Genomic DNA, 18,197 nt, shown 5'->3' on the forward strand with positions numbered 1-18,197 from the left:
TAAATAAAAAGGCTAAGCATCACCTACTAAAAATAGGGATGTCAGAAGAACCATACTTAAAGTGTACCAGAGATGAAAGAGGGGGGGGATCATACATACCGGGGGCTTCTTCCAGCCTGATCATTCCCTTGGCACTGTTCTGCCTTCTGGATCTTCCATAAGGGCTCTCGGTATCTTCGGCCAGTCGGGGCCATTTGGAGCATGCGCAGTGCGCAGAAAGCTCTGGCGACAGGCGCGTAGCTGGCGGACACGAGCAACCAGGCCGCACATGCGAAGTAAGTCCCGACTGGCCAAGATACCGGGAGCCATTATGGAGATGGAGAACGGCGCTGAGGGAAGATCAGGGTGAAGGAAGCCCCCCAGGTATGTATGATCTTTTCTTTTGTCTTCATCTCAGGTTCCCTTTAAACTTAATGGTACAAAATAAGCATTAATGAAAGCATTACGGTCACTTTCTGTAATTCTCCAAAGATCAAGGAATTGTTGATAAAGCACCCTTGCACAATTTAAAAGGGAATACATGGCTTTTGAAATATCCATTTATTGCATTTAGTACTATAAATTATTTTTCAGAAAATATTTTTTTTTGTATCATTAGAAACAAATGTAATATTTAAAATAAACTGCTGTATTTACTTGAATGTGTTTTCAATAGATAAGAGTCTCACTTAAAGGGCACTGAGCACTGTATTGTGTGCCGATGCAGGTGTGGGAGACTGCAGCTTGTGTGGAATTTTAAACTTCCCAATGAGGTCACATGCACACGCCAAGATGCATTCTGGGAAGAGTCCCAGAGGATCAGCACACTGTAGGTAAGTAATGGTGCTCCCTGCCATCCCCATCGGCACACAAACAATATGAACCTCCCTTATGGGGAGGTTCTTTTTTTTAAAAAAAAAAAAAAATTAAGACTGTGCTAAGTGCCCTTTAACTGCTGTAGTAAAGAAGTGTCCAGCAATGCAAAAACCAAGTCCACTGAGTTTATTAGCAAAGGTGTACAATTTCACCATCATCAAAATAAGGACACAAAATCTCACAGCTCTAGCATCTACAGTGTCTACCTCTACTGGCTTACTCAGCAACACACGGAGATCTGGATGTTATGACAACAACATCTCACCATTACCCACGACCCCTTGTAAGTAAGGGCATGAACAGACTTTCTCTTTCCCTTCACGATCTTGAGACCTACCTGTCTTTTTGCTTAACTTATTGACTTTCTGCTAGTGCTCTGCCTTTAGACACAGAAAAGGACAGTGGCACTTTAACATACATGTGGTGAGGAAGTGCAAAAAAATTCTATATCGATATTCTGAGCATGTATAAGAACTTACCGGTTTGAACTTCCTCTGGAGAAGTCGGTGGTGTCAGAGTTACTGAAGACATGACTGGATCTCTGGAGGAAGCAAGCACTGTGGCCCCTAAACAAGTGTTCGTACAGTGAGTGGACCCAGTTGAGCTGACCGTAGGGATATCTGACTGAGGAACTAGCACAAAGCAGGCTGGATATACCATTCGAACACCAGCTACAAAAGAGGAAGAGGGAAAGAAATAAAAAGAATCATAAGTTATCATAAAACCTCTTAATACCTTTATTAGTTACAAGTAGCTTGTGATGAGAACGATATAGAGAAGACCATCTTTCCAGCATTTGTAAATGTCATTTACCTGGCTGTCACGCAGCCAGCAGAGTAAGATAAGACCAAAGTCAGAGCACCTGACCTAAATATTGGCCATGTGTCAATGATTGAAAATATAAGTACACAATCAGTATAACTAATCATTCCGGTGAAAGCTAGACTAAATGCTCAGTCAGGGATTCTTATCAGGGCTGATAACAGGCAGATTTAGCAGAGAAGAATGAAATAGAGAGCAGGGTAGGTCTTTACTGTCATGTTCCCATTGATATATATGGTAAAATACATGAGGGCGCTTTGTCTCTGGTTCTCTTTAAAGAGAAACTCCGACCAAGAATTGAACTTTATCCCAATCAGTAGCTGATACCCCCTTTTACATGACAAATCTATTGCATTTCACAAACAGACCATCAGGGGGCGCTGTATGACTGATTTTGTGAGGAAACCCCTCCCACAAGAAACTCTGGTACCACGGTACTCTGGGCAAACTGCCACAATGTAACAATGTTCACAGACAGGAAATTGCTGTTTACAGCTGTCTGCAACAGCCAAAACAGCTAGGAGCAGCTACATAACCTGCCCACAGTAAAAATGTCAACATGTGATAAATGTCAGAATGTAAATCTGGGAGAGGAAAGATTTTACAATGAGCTAACACTGACTAAATCATTTATACATAATTATTGTAAAAATGAGGCACTTTTTTTATTACATTATTTTCACTGGAGTTCCTGCATTAAAGTGCTGTATGTTCTCACTGTAAAAGTTTCTCCAGCCACAGGCAGATGAACCACAAAGCATATGACTGTTTATGAAAGCAGCACTATACACCTTTCTTCTGGAAGACTCTTCCAAAATGAAAAGTAGATTCACAGCAGACAGTATATAAACATTCTAAAGCTATGCTCAGTAGTCTCTTCTCTACACCACTGACTAATTTCAACCATACAGGACCAGTCACTGAAAGGCTCATGGCCAACAAAGGTAAGCTAGAGTGGAAGGTGTGCTCCTTAAAGGAATACTTAAGTCTAGAAAAAAAAATGACATTTACTCACCAGGGGCATCCCTCAGCCCCCCGAAGCTGGATGGTGCCCTCGCAGCCCCGCTCCGATCGTCCTGTCCCCACCGGCGGCTACTTCCGGTTCGGCGACAGCCGCCGACAGGCTGGGAACGCGGCTGATTTTCCACGTTCCCAGCCGCTGCTATCACTCTCTATGCTGCTAGCAGCAGCGCCGAACCGGAAGTAGCCGCCGGCGGGGACAGGACGATCGGAGCGGGGCTGCGAGGGCACCATCCAGCTTCGGGGGGCTGAGGGATGCCCCAGGTGAGTAAATGTCATTTTTTTTTCTAGACTTAAGTATCCTTTAAGGAGTTTATATTTTTATAACCATGCAGTGCTTAGCCAAAACAGCTTTATGCTGAGGTTTACATCTCTCAACCCCCTCAATGTAACCACAACTGTTAGTAAGAAAGGAAGTGAAAAGGAAAACGGCATGTACATATGAATGTTTTAAACAAATGTTCGAAGTGCACACTGGCAGATGAAGGAATTAACAGGATTCTTACCAAAACAGTAAGACACCCCACAGGGGTACACTCCATGCTTTTCATACATTAGCATTCCCATGTTTATTCTACAAAGGTTATGCTACGCTACATCAGGCTGAACTGGCAAATGCACTCTACATGCATACTCCTCCAGACAAAAGCTCTTTAAAGCGGCATTGTCACCATAAAAATCAAATTTCAACAGCAACTGGTTTCAGTGTATTAAGTGATAAAGATGGTAATCCTGCATTAAAGGGAACCAGAGAGGAACGGGGGGTGAAAAAAGGAAGATTTCATACATACCTGGGGCTTCTTCCAGCCCCATAAGCCTGAATCGCTCCCACGCCACCATCCTCAGCTTCCTGGATCCGCCGGTACCGGGCCCGTCACTTCCGGCGGACGCGGCCAATTGTTCGCATCACAGGGGCTCCCTCCATACACGTACGCATGCGGCTGCGCAGTAGGCAGCCACATGCGTATCTGTATGGAGAGAGCACCCTGTGATGCGGAGAATTGGCCGCGTCCGCCGGCCGACTCGCGGCAATGACGGGACCCGGTGGCGGCAGATCCAGGCAGCGGAGGACGCGGCGTGGGAGCGATCCGTGCGTATGGGGCTGGAGGAAGCCCCAGGTATGTATGTGTCATCCTCTCTGGTTCCCTTTAAAAACTTGCAAAACTTTTTCTGCTGCTATGGTTTGGAGTTATTACATACTTTAGGAGCATTGGCCCTTTAGTAATCAGTGCCAAACAGTTGAATGCTGGGAGTTCTTTTTATCTATATTATATTCCTCCTCTTCCATTTATTTCCCTGCCTAGCTTGTTATCTGAAACACCTCTGTGTTTACAAGCAAGGCTGAGGTGACTCAGCGATTGGAGAAAGAAAAAAACAAAACAAAAACAGTGCAGTTCCTAGTATACACCTCAGTGGAAGTGTCTGAAGACTCTGGGAGGAGGGCAGCTAATGAATACACAATGAGCAAGATAAGGGAGGGGGGGAAACGAAAGTCAGGGAGGATAGGATGTCAGCAGTAGCTTGGTAAAATGGCTACTGCCTAGAATAGGATATTCTGCTTTTCATTTATAAAATTCACAGGAATCATACGTGGATAGCACAATACATCTGTTATGTAAGTAGAGGTAGTATTTATCTACTTATATATGGGTTTTTAATTTCTAGGTTAGCATAGGTGTCGCTGGTTCTTCGTACATATCCACTATGGCTAGTTTGTAGTGGGTTAAAATTACATCTAATAAGCAGAAATAAGAGGAACATTCCTTATATATAACTGCTGGCTAGCATTTGTGTGGAAGGGAACACAAGGATGACAGAAAAAAAAGGAGTTTCAGAAAAGCGCAGCACACTTGCTTCATTCTGTCTAAAACTGAATCAACATGTGTATGAGAAAGGACAGGGCCAAAGTGCACACTGAAATTCCAGCCATCCTAGAATCAAAATCCTCCTGTATATAAAAGCCCACAACAGTAACCTTACAGACCTCAACAGAAAACACTGCCCCTATTCCATATGCTGGTTTAATCGTGCGAAGTCACTAATTTTCTTTGGCATACTTTACTTTTCCTCTGGGAGAAAGCTAGCTTTTAAATTCAACTGAGCTCTGAGAACGCACACTGATCAAAGTACCATTCAAGTTAATAAAGATAACAGGAAAACTATTATCGCCTAAATAGAGCTTTGAGCATTAGCAAAACATGGTTTAACTGTGTGTGCATAATGTTGCAGTGGATGCAGTACTGCACATTCAGTAGGCACGCTGTGTTCTAAGATCAAATATACTGTAAATTGAAACCGATTACATCAAGGTCACAGGGCTTTACTCTACAGGAAAACAAGACTACCCGCCACAACCTCTTATACAATACCACAGCCTCTTATACTACAAACACACACTACGAAATCTAACCAGGAGTACAATACCAGCTGAAAACCTTCAAATGCACAAGTCCTACTTTGAAAGATTTAAATAACCATAGCCAGCTGTGCAATAGCATTATACATGTATTCTAGTCTTGGCAATGCAAAGTACAAACTATATAAAAAAAGAATAAGCAGGTCAATTTAATTTCTGTTTGAATAAACCTGGACCTAAAGTGAAACTATAGCTTGACATAACATACAATTAAAACCTGACAACCAACTACTTAGTAACTATGTAGTTATCCACATGATTCAAAGTAATGTCATGAGTAAGAAGCAAAGATTCTAGCTGTTTAAGCAGACATCTTGTGCTATAATGTAATATCCAGCCCTGATCCAGTCCATTGCCATAGATCCTGAACAAGCATGCAGAGCAGAGGTTTCTGACTGAAGTCTGACTGGACTAGCCACATGCTTGTTTCAGGTGTGTGATTCGGACACTACTGACAAGAAAGATGAGCAGGACTGGCAGGCAACTTTTTGTTTGAAAGGAAATAAATATTGCAGCTTCCATGTCTCTCACTTTGGGTTCCTTTTACAGTAATAAGTTTAAAATATGTTCAGATATTATTGGCGACTAGTCAGTTTTCTTGTGGTCTGTAGAGTTGGTTGATGGTTTAATGGTTAAGGGCTCTGCCTCTGACACAGGAGACCAGGGTTCGAATCTCGGCTCTGCCTGTTCAGTAAGCAAGCACTAATTCAGTAGGAGACCTTTGGCAAGTCTCCCTTACACTGCTACTGCCAATAGAGCGCGCCCTAGTGGCTGCTGCTCTGCTCTGGCGCTTTGAGTCCGCAAGGAGAAAAGCGCAATATAAATGTTATTTGTCTTGTCTTGTCTAGAGTTTCTTATTTATGTTCTCACCCTCTCATGGGAGAGCAAGAAGTCTGTTGCTCGGTGCGCTGCATGTGTCTTCCTTGTGTGTGAGAAAGACTGCTGGTTCAAATCCAAAAAACAAATAGAACCTATACAATATGTACAGTATCTCAAAAAAGTGAGTACACCTCTCCCATTTTTGTAAATATCTTTTCATAGGACAACACTAAAGATGACAATTTGATACAATGCAAGGTTTGATGTCCTATCAAAATAACACTCAGCCATTAATGTCTAAACCTCTGGCAACAAATGTCAAGAATGTCAAAATTCTGTCCAAAGTGTCAATTTTCTGTGTGCCTACTAATGTTTCTAGCACTGCCTTCAAAAGACAACTACTGTACAGGATCTTCTAAAAAAATTTGCATATTGTGATAAAGTTCATTATTTTCTGTAATGTACTGATAAACATTAGACTTTCATATATTTTAGATTCATTACACACAATTGAAGTACGGTAGTTCAAGCCTTTTATTGTTTTAATATTGATGATTTTGGCATACAGCTCAAGAAAACCCAAAATTTCTATCTAAAAAAATTAGCATATTTCACAACCAATAAAAGAAAAGTGTTTTTAAAACAAAACAAAAAAAGTCAACCTTCAAATAATTATGTTCAGTTATGCACTCAATACTTCGTCGGGAATCCTTTTGCAGAAATGACTGCTTCAATGCGGCGTGGCATGGAAGCAATCAGCCTGTGGCACTGCTCAGGTGTTCGATAGCGGCCTTAAGCTCATCCAGAGTGTTGGGTCTTGCACCTCAACTTTCTCTTCACAAGATCCCACAGATTCTATATGGGGTTCAGGTCAGGAGAGTTGGCAGGCCAATTGAGCACAGTAATACCATGGCCAGTAAACCATTTACCAGTGGTTTTGGCACTGTGAGCAGGTGCCAGGTCGTGCTGAAAAATTAAATCTTCCTCTCCATAAAGCCTTTCAGCAGATGGAAGCATGAAGTGCTCCAAAATCTGATAGCTAGCTGCATTGACCCTGCCATTGATAAAACACAGTGGAACAACACCAGCAACTGACATGGCACCCCAGACCATCACTGACTGTGGGTACTTGACACTGGACTTCAGGCATTTTGGCATTTCCCTCTCCCCAGTCCTCCTCCAGGCTCTGGCACCTTGATTTCCGAATGACATGTAAAAGTTGCTTTCATCCGGATAAAGTACTTTGGACCGCTGAGCAACAGTCCAGTGCTGCTTCTCAGTAGCCCAGGTCAGGCGCTTCTGCCGCTGTTTCTGGTTCAAAAGTGGGTTCATGCTACCATTTGCTGAAAAGCTTTAAGGAGATGAAGATTTCATTTTTCCAGCACAACCTGGCACCTGCTCACAGTGCCAAAACTACTGGTAAATGGTTTACTGACCATGGTATTACTGTGCTCAATTGGCCAGCCAACTCTCCTGTCCTGAACCCCATAGAGAATCTGTGGGATATTGTGAAGAGAAAGTTGAGAGACACAAGACCCAACACTCTGGATGAGCTTAAGGCCGCTATCGAAGCATCCTGGGCCTCCATAACACCTGAGCAGTGCCACAGGCTGATTGCCTCCATGCCACGCCGCATTGAAGCAGTCATTTCTGCAAAAGGATTCCCAACCAAGTATTGAGTGCATAACTGAACATAATTATTTGAAGGTTGACTTTTTTTGTTATAAAAACACTTCGTTTATTGGTCGGATGAAATATGCTAATTTTTTGAGATAGGAATTTTGGGTTTTCATGAGCTGTATGCCAAAATCATCAATATTAAAACAATAAAAGGCTTGAACTACTTCAGTTGTGTGTAATGAATCTAAAATATATGAAAGTCTAATTTTTTGAGAAGATCCAGTATATTCTGGCGTAAAAGTCTTTTTTAACCCTTGAAAATCATCTGCAAAGCCAGGGGTCGTCTTATACGCTGGGTGTCATTGATGCCGGATGATACGCCCTATCCTGTTACCGCCTCTTAGATCTCGCTGCTGGAGGACTGTAGTGAAGCGGCACAGGCGCACATATGCGAGATCTGAGAGGCAGAGAAGGAGGTAAATAGGATACAAGGGCGGGCCAGACAGGTGAAAGGATGTGTTTTATGGGCACAGCGCAATCTATTCTTCCATACCGCTCTGATAAACAGGGAGACAGGGAGAGATGACCAATCCGCTTATGGAGAGGGAGAATTGAGCAATCCAACCTGTCAATTGTCTATATCCTGTTAGATACTGGGTACCACATACAGTACAGCACCAGTATCTGTCCATATATAGCACCTCCAGTATATGATATATGTATTTTTGTGGTGTGCGTTGGAAGATTATATGGCGAGTATATCCCAAACGCTATATTTTAACTGGAAAAGTTGGGGGGGTCGTCTTATATGCCCAGTCGTCTTATACGAAGAGGAATATAAGGTAGTAAAAAAAAAAAAAAAAAAACCCCAACCGACAAGACAAGGCTCTCTTTAGGCTTCTAGGCCAGGTAGCCACTAGCAGCACTTTCTAAGCGCTTGTGATTAGAAAAGCTCTTGCTAATGTAATGCTAAAGTTGTGATCCCACTTGAGCGATGTGATTTTATAAAAATTCCCCCATAGCATTGCATTAGCAAGAGCTTTTTCAAAGCACTAGAGCTTAGAAAAGGCTGCTAGTGGATTTGAGCCCGTAGATGCGAGCGCCGTTAAAAGAGCACAGGAGTTTTATGCGCAGCCGGTGCCACCATCGGCTATAATAGCAATTACAGCTATAGTTGCACTCAGTGACCAATTTGGGCGCCTCCTAAAGATGGAGCTGAAGCTACTTTTAAAACACTGTAATTTGGCCGCCAACAATAGCTGGAAGCCAAATTACATCATTCTCCACTATCCATGGCAGCCTGGAGGGGGAATAGTAATTAACGTCACTGGGACTTGTGCAGGAGCAGGGTAAGCCATATACAGGCTTTATCCTGCGCCCAAATCTCCTGGCGGCACATTCATAGGTATGCCTTAGATAAATCTAAGAGTGCCCATACATTGCTCAATATTGCAGACCGACCAATGTTCCTATTCAACAACTTCATCGAATAAAAAGAAAACTGGTGTAGCAACAATTTTTTTTTTTTTTTATCGATTTCCATTAGAATTTGGTCCAATGTATCAATCAGGAATGATAGAAAAGTTTTGGTCAAATAGGCTGGGTCGAGTGCATGGCGGTAACGGCTTCCAATACTGTGATGACCAACAGAACCCCAGCCGCATAAGTGTTGGAATTCACTAAAGCTTCACAGGTTGCCACTGGAATCCTCTTCCACTCCTCCATGATGATCGCACGACGCTGGTGGGTGTTTGAGGTACTGCCCTGCAGCCTAATAGAGGGGATCATGATCTGCTTCAGTATGTCACAGTATATGTTGGCATTTTTCATAGTTACCTCCATAAACTGTAGCTCCCCAGTGCCGGAAGCACTCATGCAACTCCAAACAATGACAGTTCGAACACCATGCTTGACAATAGGCAAGAGACGCTGGAATTTATATTCCTCCCCTGGCTGTCACCACACAGGCTTGACTACATCTGAGCCAAATAAGTTTATCTTGGTCTCATCAGACTGCAGGACATGGTTGCAGTAATCCATGACCATCGCCCCCTTACCCTAAAGCAAACGGTTCATGGGCTTTCTTGTGCATCATCTTCAGTACAGGCTTCTTTCTGGGACAGCAACCATGCAGACCAATGTGATGCAGTGTGGCATATGGTCTCAGCACTGACAGGTTGACCTCCATCCACCAAACCTCTGTACCAGTGCTGCCAGCAGACGTACATCTATTTGCAAAAGAAACTCTAGATAGGACGATAAGCATGTGCACTCAACGCCTTTGGTTGACAACAGCAAGGCCTGTCTGGTCTTGGCCACCATGCTGCAGCTCAGTTTCAGGGTGTTGGCAATCTTCTTATAGCCTAGGCCATCTTCATGTAGAGCATACATGTCAAACTCTGGCCCGAGAACCAAATTTGGCCCTCAGAGACATTAAATTTGGCCCTCAAGTGGTTTCTCCACTTTGCATTATGTTTGGCCCACTCTAGACCACCAGGGAAGCTATATTGGAGGTGAAGCCCTAGAACACCAGGGAAGCCATATGGGGAGGTAGAGCGAAAGCACTAAACACTAGGGAACTGTATAGGGGAGGGAGGACCACTAGACACCAGAGAACTTTATAAGGGAGGAAGGTGACCAGTATGTAAGGAGGTTGGCCCACGACTTGGTCCCAGTGTACAAGTTTGGCCCACTACTAGGTCCCAGTGTACAATTTTGGCCCACTTAGTATTCGAGTTTGACGCCTCTGATGTAGAGCAACATTTTTCTTTTCTTTTTTACAATTTCAGAGAGTTTTCTGTCATGAGGTGCCATTTTGAATTACTAGTGACCAGTATAAGAGTTTGAGAGTGATAACAAACCTGCGCCACAATTACACCTAAAAACGCGTAAACACTAACAAGTAACATGACTCAGGGAGGCAGATGCCTAATTGGACCCAATTTTGACATTGCTCAACTTAAGTGTTGTACTCACATTTGTTGCCAGTGGTTTAGACATTAATGGCTGTGTGTTGAGTTATTTTGCTGGGACAGTAAATGTACACTGTATAAAAATGTCATATCTTCAGTGTTGTCCCATGAGAAGATATAATAAAATGTACAAAAAGGTGAGAGGTGTATGCATTTTAGTGAGATACTGTACATTACATGGCTGAAAGTACACTGTATCAAAGACATCCATGAAACTAATCCAGATATAGTCCGTATAGTACGCAATCTAGTAATCTTTATTAGATACAAAAAGACAAAAATGTTTGTTCTACCAGGCTTTCATAAATAAGTCAGATTACAAAATCATGTGTCACTGGTACACAAATGCAGGTCTATACCATACTCTGACCAACAAAGCAAGCTCCACAAAGTGTCTGTAAAGTGCAGAAATGGAAAGTGTTCAAAATGCTAAAATAAAAGTAATGTTCTAATAATAATCCATAAAGAGAAACTTAATTTACAAATCCCAACAAAGTGATGAAAGAAAATATATAAGGAGCAAGCAATGCAATCATTACATGAATACAATCACAAAAGCACAAATCAATTGTGTGCAAAGTCCATGCTTAATAATATTATATATATATATATACATACATACATACATACACTGTATATACTCGAGTATAAGTCTAGAAATTTAGGTCTGATTCACTTCATAAAAGTATAGAGGTTGACTTATACACGAGTCACGGGCAACATATGTGTGTACTACTAATAGTGACATTCCCATTTGCAGCAATGTACCCAGTGGTAAGTGATACTTTGAGGAAAGGAAATGCCAAGAAAATACAGGTGTGAAAGTCCTGGCCACAACAATTAACAAGGAAAGTGGCAGGGGAAATACTGGGCTGCATAAAAGGGACTGAATAATTGCAGCACTTGGGGGCTTAGAGGAGTTATTGTCTTCACTTAAGGGACAGGAGGGGTTAATGGCTGCAATACTATAGGCAGTGCAGTCATGAACCCCTCCTGAGCCTCAAGTGCAGCCATTAACTTTGCTGGGTAGACTTATACTTTGAGTCAAAAAAATTCCAGATTAAGAGGGTTGAATATTGGAGTCGATTTATACACAAGGTCGACTTGTATTCAAGTATATACGGTAAATCATGAAGCCCTCACCATGGAGAATAAATGCTGACGTATTTAAATTGCTAGAATTAAGTACTGTAATCTTAACGACCCATATACAGGGAGTGCAGAATTATTAGGCAAATGAGTATTTTGACCACATCCTCTTTATGCATGTTGACTTACTCCAAGCTATATAGGCTCGAAAGCCTACTACAAATTAAGCATATTAGGTGATGTGCATCTCTGTAATTAGAAGGGGTGTGGTCTAATGACATCAACACCCTATATCAGGTGTGCATAATTATTAGGCAACTTCCTTTCCTTTGGCAAAATGGGTCAAAAGAAGGACTCGACAGGCTCAGAAAAGTCAAAAATAGTGAGATACCTTGCAAGAGGGATGCAGCACTCTTAAAATTGTAAAGCTTCTGAAGCGTGATCATCGAACAATCAAGCGTTTCATTCAAAATAGTCAACAGGGTCACAAGAAGCGTGTGGAAAAACCAAGGCGCAAAATAACTGCCCATGAACTGAGAAAAATCAAGTGTGCAGCTGCCAAGATGCCTCTTGCCACCAGTTTGGCCATATTTCAGAGCTGCAACATCACTGGAGTGCCCAAAAGCACAAGGTGTGCAATACTCAGAGACATGGCCAAGGTAGGAAAGGCTGAAAGACGACCACCACTGAACAAGACACACAAGCTGAAATGTCAAGACTGGGCCAAGAAATATCTCAAGACTGATTTTTCTAAGGTTTTATGGACTGATGAAATTAGAGCGAGTCTTGATGGGCCAGATGGATAGGCCCGTGGCTGGATTGGTAACGGGCAGAGAGCTCCAGTCCGACTCAGACGCCAGCAAGGTGGAGGTGGAGTACTGGTTTGGGCTGGTATCATCATGGTATCATTTTCGGGTTGAGGATGGAGTCAAGCTCAACTCCCAGTCCTACTGCCAGTTTCTGGAAGACACCTTCTTCAAGCAGTGGTACAGAAAGAAGTCTGCATCCTTCAAGAAAAACATGATTTTCATGCAGGACAATGCTCCATCACACGCGTCCAAGTACTCCACAGCGTGGCTGGCAAGAAAGGGTATAAAAGAAGAAATACTAATGACATGGCCTCCTTGTTCACCAGATCTGAACCCCATTGAGAACCTGTGGTCCATCATAAAATTTACAAGGAGGGAAAACAGTACACCTCTCTGAACAGTGTCTGGGAGGCTGTGGTTGCTGCTGCATGCAATGTTGATGGTGAACAGATCAAAACACTGACAGAATCCATGGATGGCAGGCTTTTGGGTGTCCTTGCAAAGAAAGGTGGCTATATTGGTCACAGATTTGTTTTTGTTTTGTTTTTGAATGTCAGAAATGTAGATTTGTGAATGTTGAGATGTTATATTGGTTTCACTGGTAAAAAATAAATAATTGAAATGGGTATATATTTATTTTTTGTTAGGCCTCGTTCACATCAAATGCGGTGCTGTACGTTTTTTCCCACTGCGGATGTGTGCGTTTTTTTAGTGCAGGGCAAAAACAATGCATTGCTATTCGTCTCGTTCACATCTATGCGTTTCCAACGTACGCGTTTTTGAAACGCATAGATGCATGCATATGTGTGCAGAACGCGAACAAACGCATAGCAATGAAAGTCAATGGAAACGCAGATGGCCGCATGACCATGCGTTTTTTTATGCATATTTGGCGATGCGTTTGGGGATGGACAACGAGAAATGTCCAGGTGTCCAAAAACGCATACTAAATAAAGACGCACACAAACGCATTTAAAAACCGCATACAAACGCGTACAAATGTACGCGTTTTGTCCATGCGTTTTCTGATGCGTTTCCCAAGCACACCAAACGCAGAATATATGAACAAGGCCTTAAGTTGCCTAATAATTATGCACAGTAATAGTCACCTGCACACACAGATATCCCCCTAAAATAGCTAAAACTAAAAACAAACTAAAAACGACTTTCAAAAATATTCAGCTTTGATATTTATGAGTTTTTTGGGTTCATTGAGAACATGGTTGTTCAATAATAAAATTATTCCTCAAAAATACAACTTGCCTAATAATTCTGCACTCCCTGTATTGAAGTTCAATGAACAAATATATAAAGTGCAAGCTGTGCAACCAATAATGAAGACAATTGCAAAAGAAGAAATCAATTGTATGTAAAGTCAATGCTTAATACATATAAATCATGAAGGCCTCACAATGGTGAATAAAGGCACACATGTATCTAGTGATGTATGGGTAGATTCGACCAAGAGAAATCTCTCTCATCAAATCTGATTAGAGAGAGATCCGTCAGCTGCCCATACACCGCAGGCAGATTGCCGATTAATTTCATGCTGAAATCAATCCAGAATCTGCCTTGTGCGCCGCCATTTGCTGCACTGATGCTAGCCCCTAATGTAAAATGTGCCTCCACGGCCTGCTCTTGTCCCCCGCAGGCTTCAGCGATTCCTTCTTCATACATGTGCCCCCCCCAAGTGGTTTCCTAGTAAGGGTGTGACGCCACACACGCGCCCATACTAGGAAACCACGTGGGTTGTGTGTATGGAGAGGAGAATGCGACTGGACCAGCGGAGGGACAAGCGCAGGCAGTGTCAGGTAATGTATATACTTTACAAGGGGCACCAGGAGGACATTCTTCATTAGGGGGATAGCGTCGGAGCGTTTGTCAATCATTGCAAAATTGCACGCTGTTCCCACCGCGCACCTTCTCGAGCAAGTCGGCTCAACATCTTGCAGCATTTACGATCGAGAATGTGACAAATTTTTGTCCCGAAATTGGTCGCATTGTCGGTTGGGCATGAACTTGACAGGACCGATTTTCATCCAATTGGATTTTAATAATTGAATCAGATAGACGATCGGCTACCAAGTCGCCTGATGTATGGCCACCTTAACACCTATGATCCTAATGAGAGACATCTACTGGCATGCATATAGTTGTGACTTATTTAAGAATTTATGATGGTCCGGTACAAAAATGCCTTTTATCTTAGGTATATGTTCTTGATGATAAAGATTAATATATTGCTTAAAGGACATCAGAGGTGAAAGAGCAGCAGTCGTTACGTAGCCTCCCTGGCGGTATGGACGAGCTGAGTTCGTCCAGCAAAAACTTGCAAAAAACGTTAATGACGAGCTGAGCTCGTCCATGCCGACAGGGAGATTTCCTGTTTCTCTGCCCCGCCGGCTGCATTTTTTTTTCTTATCAGAGGGATTCCCCAGGATGGCTGGATGCCTGACTGCACGCTGTGGGTAGCGATCTGTGCTACCCACAGCGTGCAGAACAAGCATCCAGCCACCCTAGGGAATCCCTGGGCAGCCAGCGGGGCAGAGAATGTGCGGGGGATCCCCCTTGTATGTGGAGGCTGTGCTGGGGGGGATCCCCCTCTGTGCGGGCAGGGGGATCCCACTTCTATTGTGGCTTTTGCGGGCGGGGGATCCCCCTCTGTGCGGGTGGGGGGATCCCCCTTCTATTGTGGCTTTTGCGGGCGGGGGGATCCCCCTCTGTGCGGGTGGGGGGATCCCCCTTCTATTGTGGCTTTTGCGGGCGGGGGGATCCCCCTCTGTGCGGGTGGGGGGATCCCCCTTCTATTGTGGCTTTTGCGGGCGGCCTATCCCCCTCCTCCCCCTCCCTCCCGATGTCCCCCCTCCTGATCTCCTCCCCCCCCCCCCCTCTCTAAGCCCATTGAGTAAATACATTTACTCACCGAGGGCTTTCTCCAGCGATAGGAATGTGGTAGGAATAGGGCTACCATTACAAACAAGTAAAGTTGTTCTAGATTAAATGAGGACCAGACCCTAGTAGCCCTATCCCCAATATCACATAGAAATGGTGCAGTTGGACAACAGGAGCAGGCTTAGTAAGGCACAACTTATGGCCCAAGTTTAACACTGTATCAGAGCGGAAAAAAAAATTACATTGAAGTCGTCAGGCATTTATGTCACAGAATTTAGACTCAGATTCACTTTTACCCAAAAAACTGCCACAGAGAAAATATCTGAGGTATTCAGAAAACAAAGATTTGAAATGCTAAAGAGACACTTACCAACCAGTACTTCAACTGCTGCTAACGAATCATCTTCCCAATCCATCTCCTCTTGCTTTTCCTCTGCGCACTCTTTCACACTGGATGAGATGGGATAAAACTGCTTCCATTCACCAATAAGCTTCTTTGTAGAGGAATCAGACATTTTGAATGACTGTCCAGTGAGGGTGCCATTTAATCCAAAGGGGCTCAAGATAACTATAAATAAAAAAAAAAAAAAAGTAAAAAAAAAAAAAAAAGGTGTTCTGGTGTAATACTAGATGCGCTCTATAGCAAATCCCAAATGCAATTTTTTCTACATATATATGTAATATTAAAAAGATTACCGGTACTAAGGAGTAATTTCGGTATTTAGCAGCATTTTTTATTTATATAACCTTTAAAGCAAAACTAAACTGAAGCTTCCTTCATTTGAATACATCTCAACTTGCTATTAAGTGCTGCATAATTTGTTTCATAGGGCCCCGCTATGTTGCTTTTTGGAAATTTTCATATCGGCAGAACTGATGCTCTTAAAGTGAGTCTGAAGCGAATATTAAAACTCACCTAAGGAGAAGGAAGGCTGTGGAGGGGGTGGGGCTTCGGAAGTCTTCAGAAGCCCGAGTGCTCCTAAAGATGGGCGGCTCCGTACTGTGCATGCACAAGAATGCAGTACAGAGCAGGCCATCTTCAAAAGCCATCGGGCTCCCAAAGCCTCCTGCAGCAGCAGAGAGCAGTCTACGACCCATCGGTCAGACTGCTAGCAGGGAAGCCAGCACTAGAACACGGGGGGGGGGGGGGGGGGTCTGTGAGCGGAACAGGAAGCTCTATAGGACCCAGAGCATTCCTTCTTAGGAGTGTATCTTTTTCTTTTTCCTTTTATTTTTTAATTCGCTTCAAAGAATGCTGTAAAAGAATGCTGGGGGAAAAAAAACATAGCTAAACTTCCCTGGGGCTTCTAATGTGTCCCCCCCCCCCCCCCCCCCCCCCAGACATCCTGTGCTCGTGCAGCTAGTCACCAATGCTCCAATCCCCACCGCCGCTTCACTTCTGCAACATTAATGTCGCAATCGCATGGCGCAGGCCCAGGTTAGTTCAACTCCTTTAAGGCTCCCTCTATGTAACACTGACTGCCACTGGTGTAGATTCTTAAAGGTTATCTTGGCCTCTGAGCTCCCCTTGTTAGTCAGTGGACCTTATTCAATTGACTTTTTCACCTATGAGATACTTTTTTCAACTTCCTTTTCAATGTTTTCAACACTCTGCAACTGAAAAGGTAATACAAGGTAGGTGAAAAAAGTGCTGTCAAAATTATTCTGAGTATTTTCTTGCTTGCTGGTGGTATAAAAGGCATTTTATTGATAAGGTGTGAAAAATATCGCCTAGGAGGAAAGCCAGGGAGATTAAAGAGAACCAGAGACAATAAAATAACATATTTATACATACCTGGGGCTTCCTCCAGCCTCATCAGCCTGGATCGCTCCCATGCCTCCTTTCTCCGCCGGTACTGGGACCCGTCATTTCAGCCAGTTGAGCCAGTCAACGCAAGCGCAGTGCGCTCCCTCCGTACTGCACAGGCGCATGCATACAGAGCCGGAGGGAGCCCCTGGGCATGCGGAAGACTGGCCGCATCCGGCGGAAGTGACGGGACCCGGTACCAGAGATAGAGGCAGCAGAGGACGGTGGCGTGGGAGCGATCCAAGCTTATGGGGCTGAAGGAAGCACCAGGGATGTATAGCCGCATCTACACACATAGATGCGGCCGCGATGCTCCTTATCGAACCGCTGATGCAGCTCAATTGATAAGATCCAACAGGACGGATCTTGCTTCCGCCGATTCCCTGCTCGCTCCCCGCGAGGGGACAATGGCAGGGAATCGAGCGGAAGATAAGCGGCGCCGGCGGGGACGAGCAGGGAATCGAATGCGGCACACACGCGGCGAGCGGGGACGCGGCTGGCACGCGCGGGTACGCGGAAGAGGCGATCCGGCGGCTAATCGAGCCGCCGGATCGCAGCCTCATCTACGCGTGTAGATGAGGCTTATAACTATTTCATTATTAAAATACGTTCGTATCTGGTTCCCTTTAAGAACTATTCATACATTCTGGATCAGATGTGGCAGAAAAAAAAAAATCAAAGTTTCAAATATGCCAAAGTATGTGTGGAATGGTCTCTGCGAGGGTAACTAATCTTTCAATTTTGGTGTATTTAAAAAACCATCCTCAGTCACAGCTCTTCCACCTTCAATTTTAAGAGATGCAGAATGAGCAGAGTGCGCACTTAGGGCTAATTCACACTCGGCGCTTGGAGCCCTGCTAGCCCGCGATCTTAACTTAAATCTTGTGAAACTGCCGCGATTTGCGCTTGTGATTCCCGTTCAATAGAACGGGAATCACAGAACAATCACCCCCAAAACGCTGCATGCAGTTTGCATTTGACCGGAATCGCAACCGCTGCAGTGAGTGTATCCATAGAGATACATTGTAGCAGCGCTTAGCTGATCGCCGGCGATTAGTAAAGCGCTCAACAATCGC

The 18,197-nt window shown here is 43.8% G+C and overlaps 1 protein-coding gene across 1 annotated transcript in view; it reads right to left on the minus strand.

The window, feature by feature from the left end:
• The window catches only part of MED13 (mediator complex subunit 13), a 191,143-nt gene that overhangs the window by 91,129 nt on the left and 81,817 nt on the right, over window positions 1–18,197 (minus strand). Inside the window, exons 5-6 of the mRNA XM_068268750.1 lie at window positions 15,685–15,882; window positions 1,335–1,526 (exon numbers count right to left, since the gene is read on the minus strand). Of these exons, the coding sequence (XP_068124851.1) occupies window positions 1,335–1,526; window positions 15,685–15,882 (390 nt within the window). The remainder of the gene's footprint in view (window positions 1–1,334; window positions 1,527–15,684; window positions 15,883–18,197) is intronic.

Source organism: Hyperolius riggenbachi, chromosome 2 (assembly GCF_040937935.1).
Source record: "Hyperolius riggenbachi isolate aHypRig1 chromosome 2, aHypRig1.pri, whole genome shotgun sequence".
In the NCBI taxonomy this organism is placed as follows: domain Eukaryota; kingdom Metazoa; phylum Chordata; class Amphibia; order Anura; family Hyperoliidae; genus Hyperolius; species Hyperolius riggenbachi.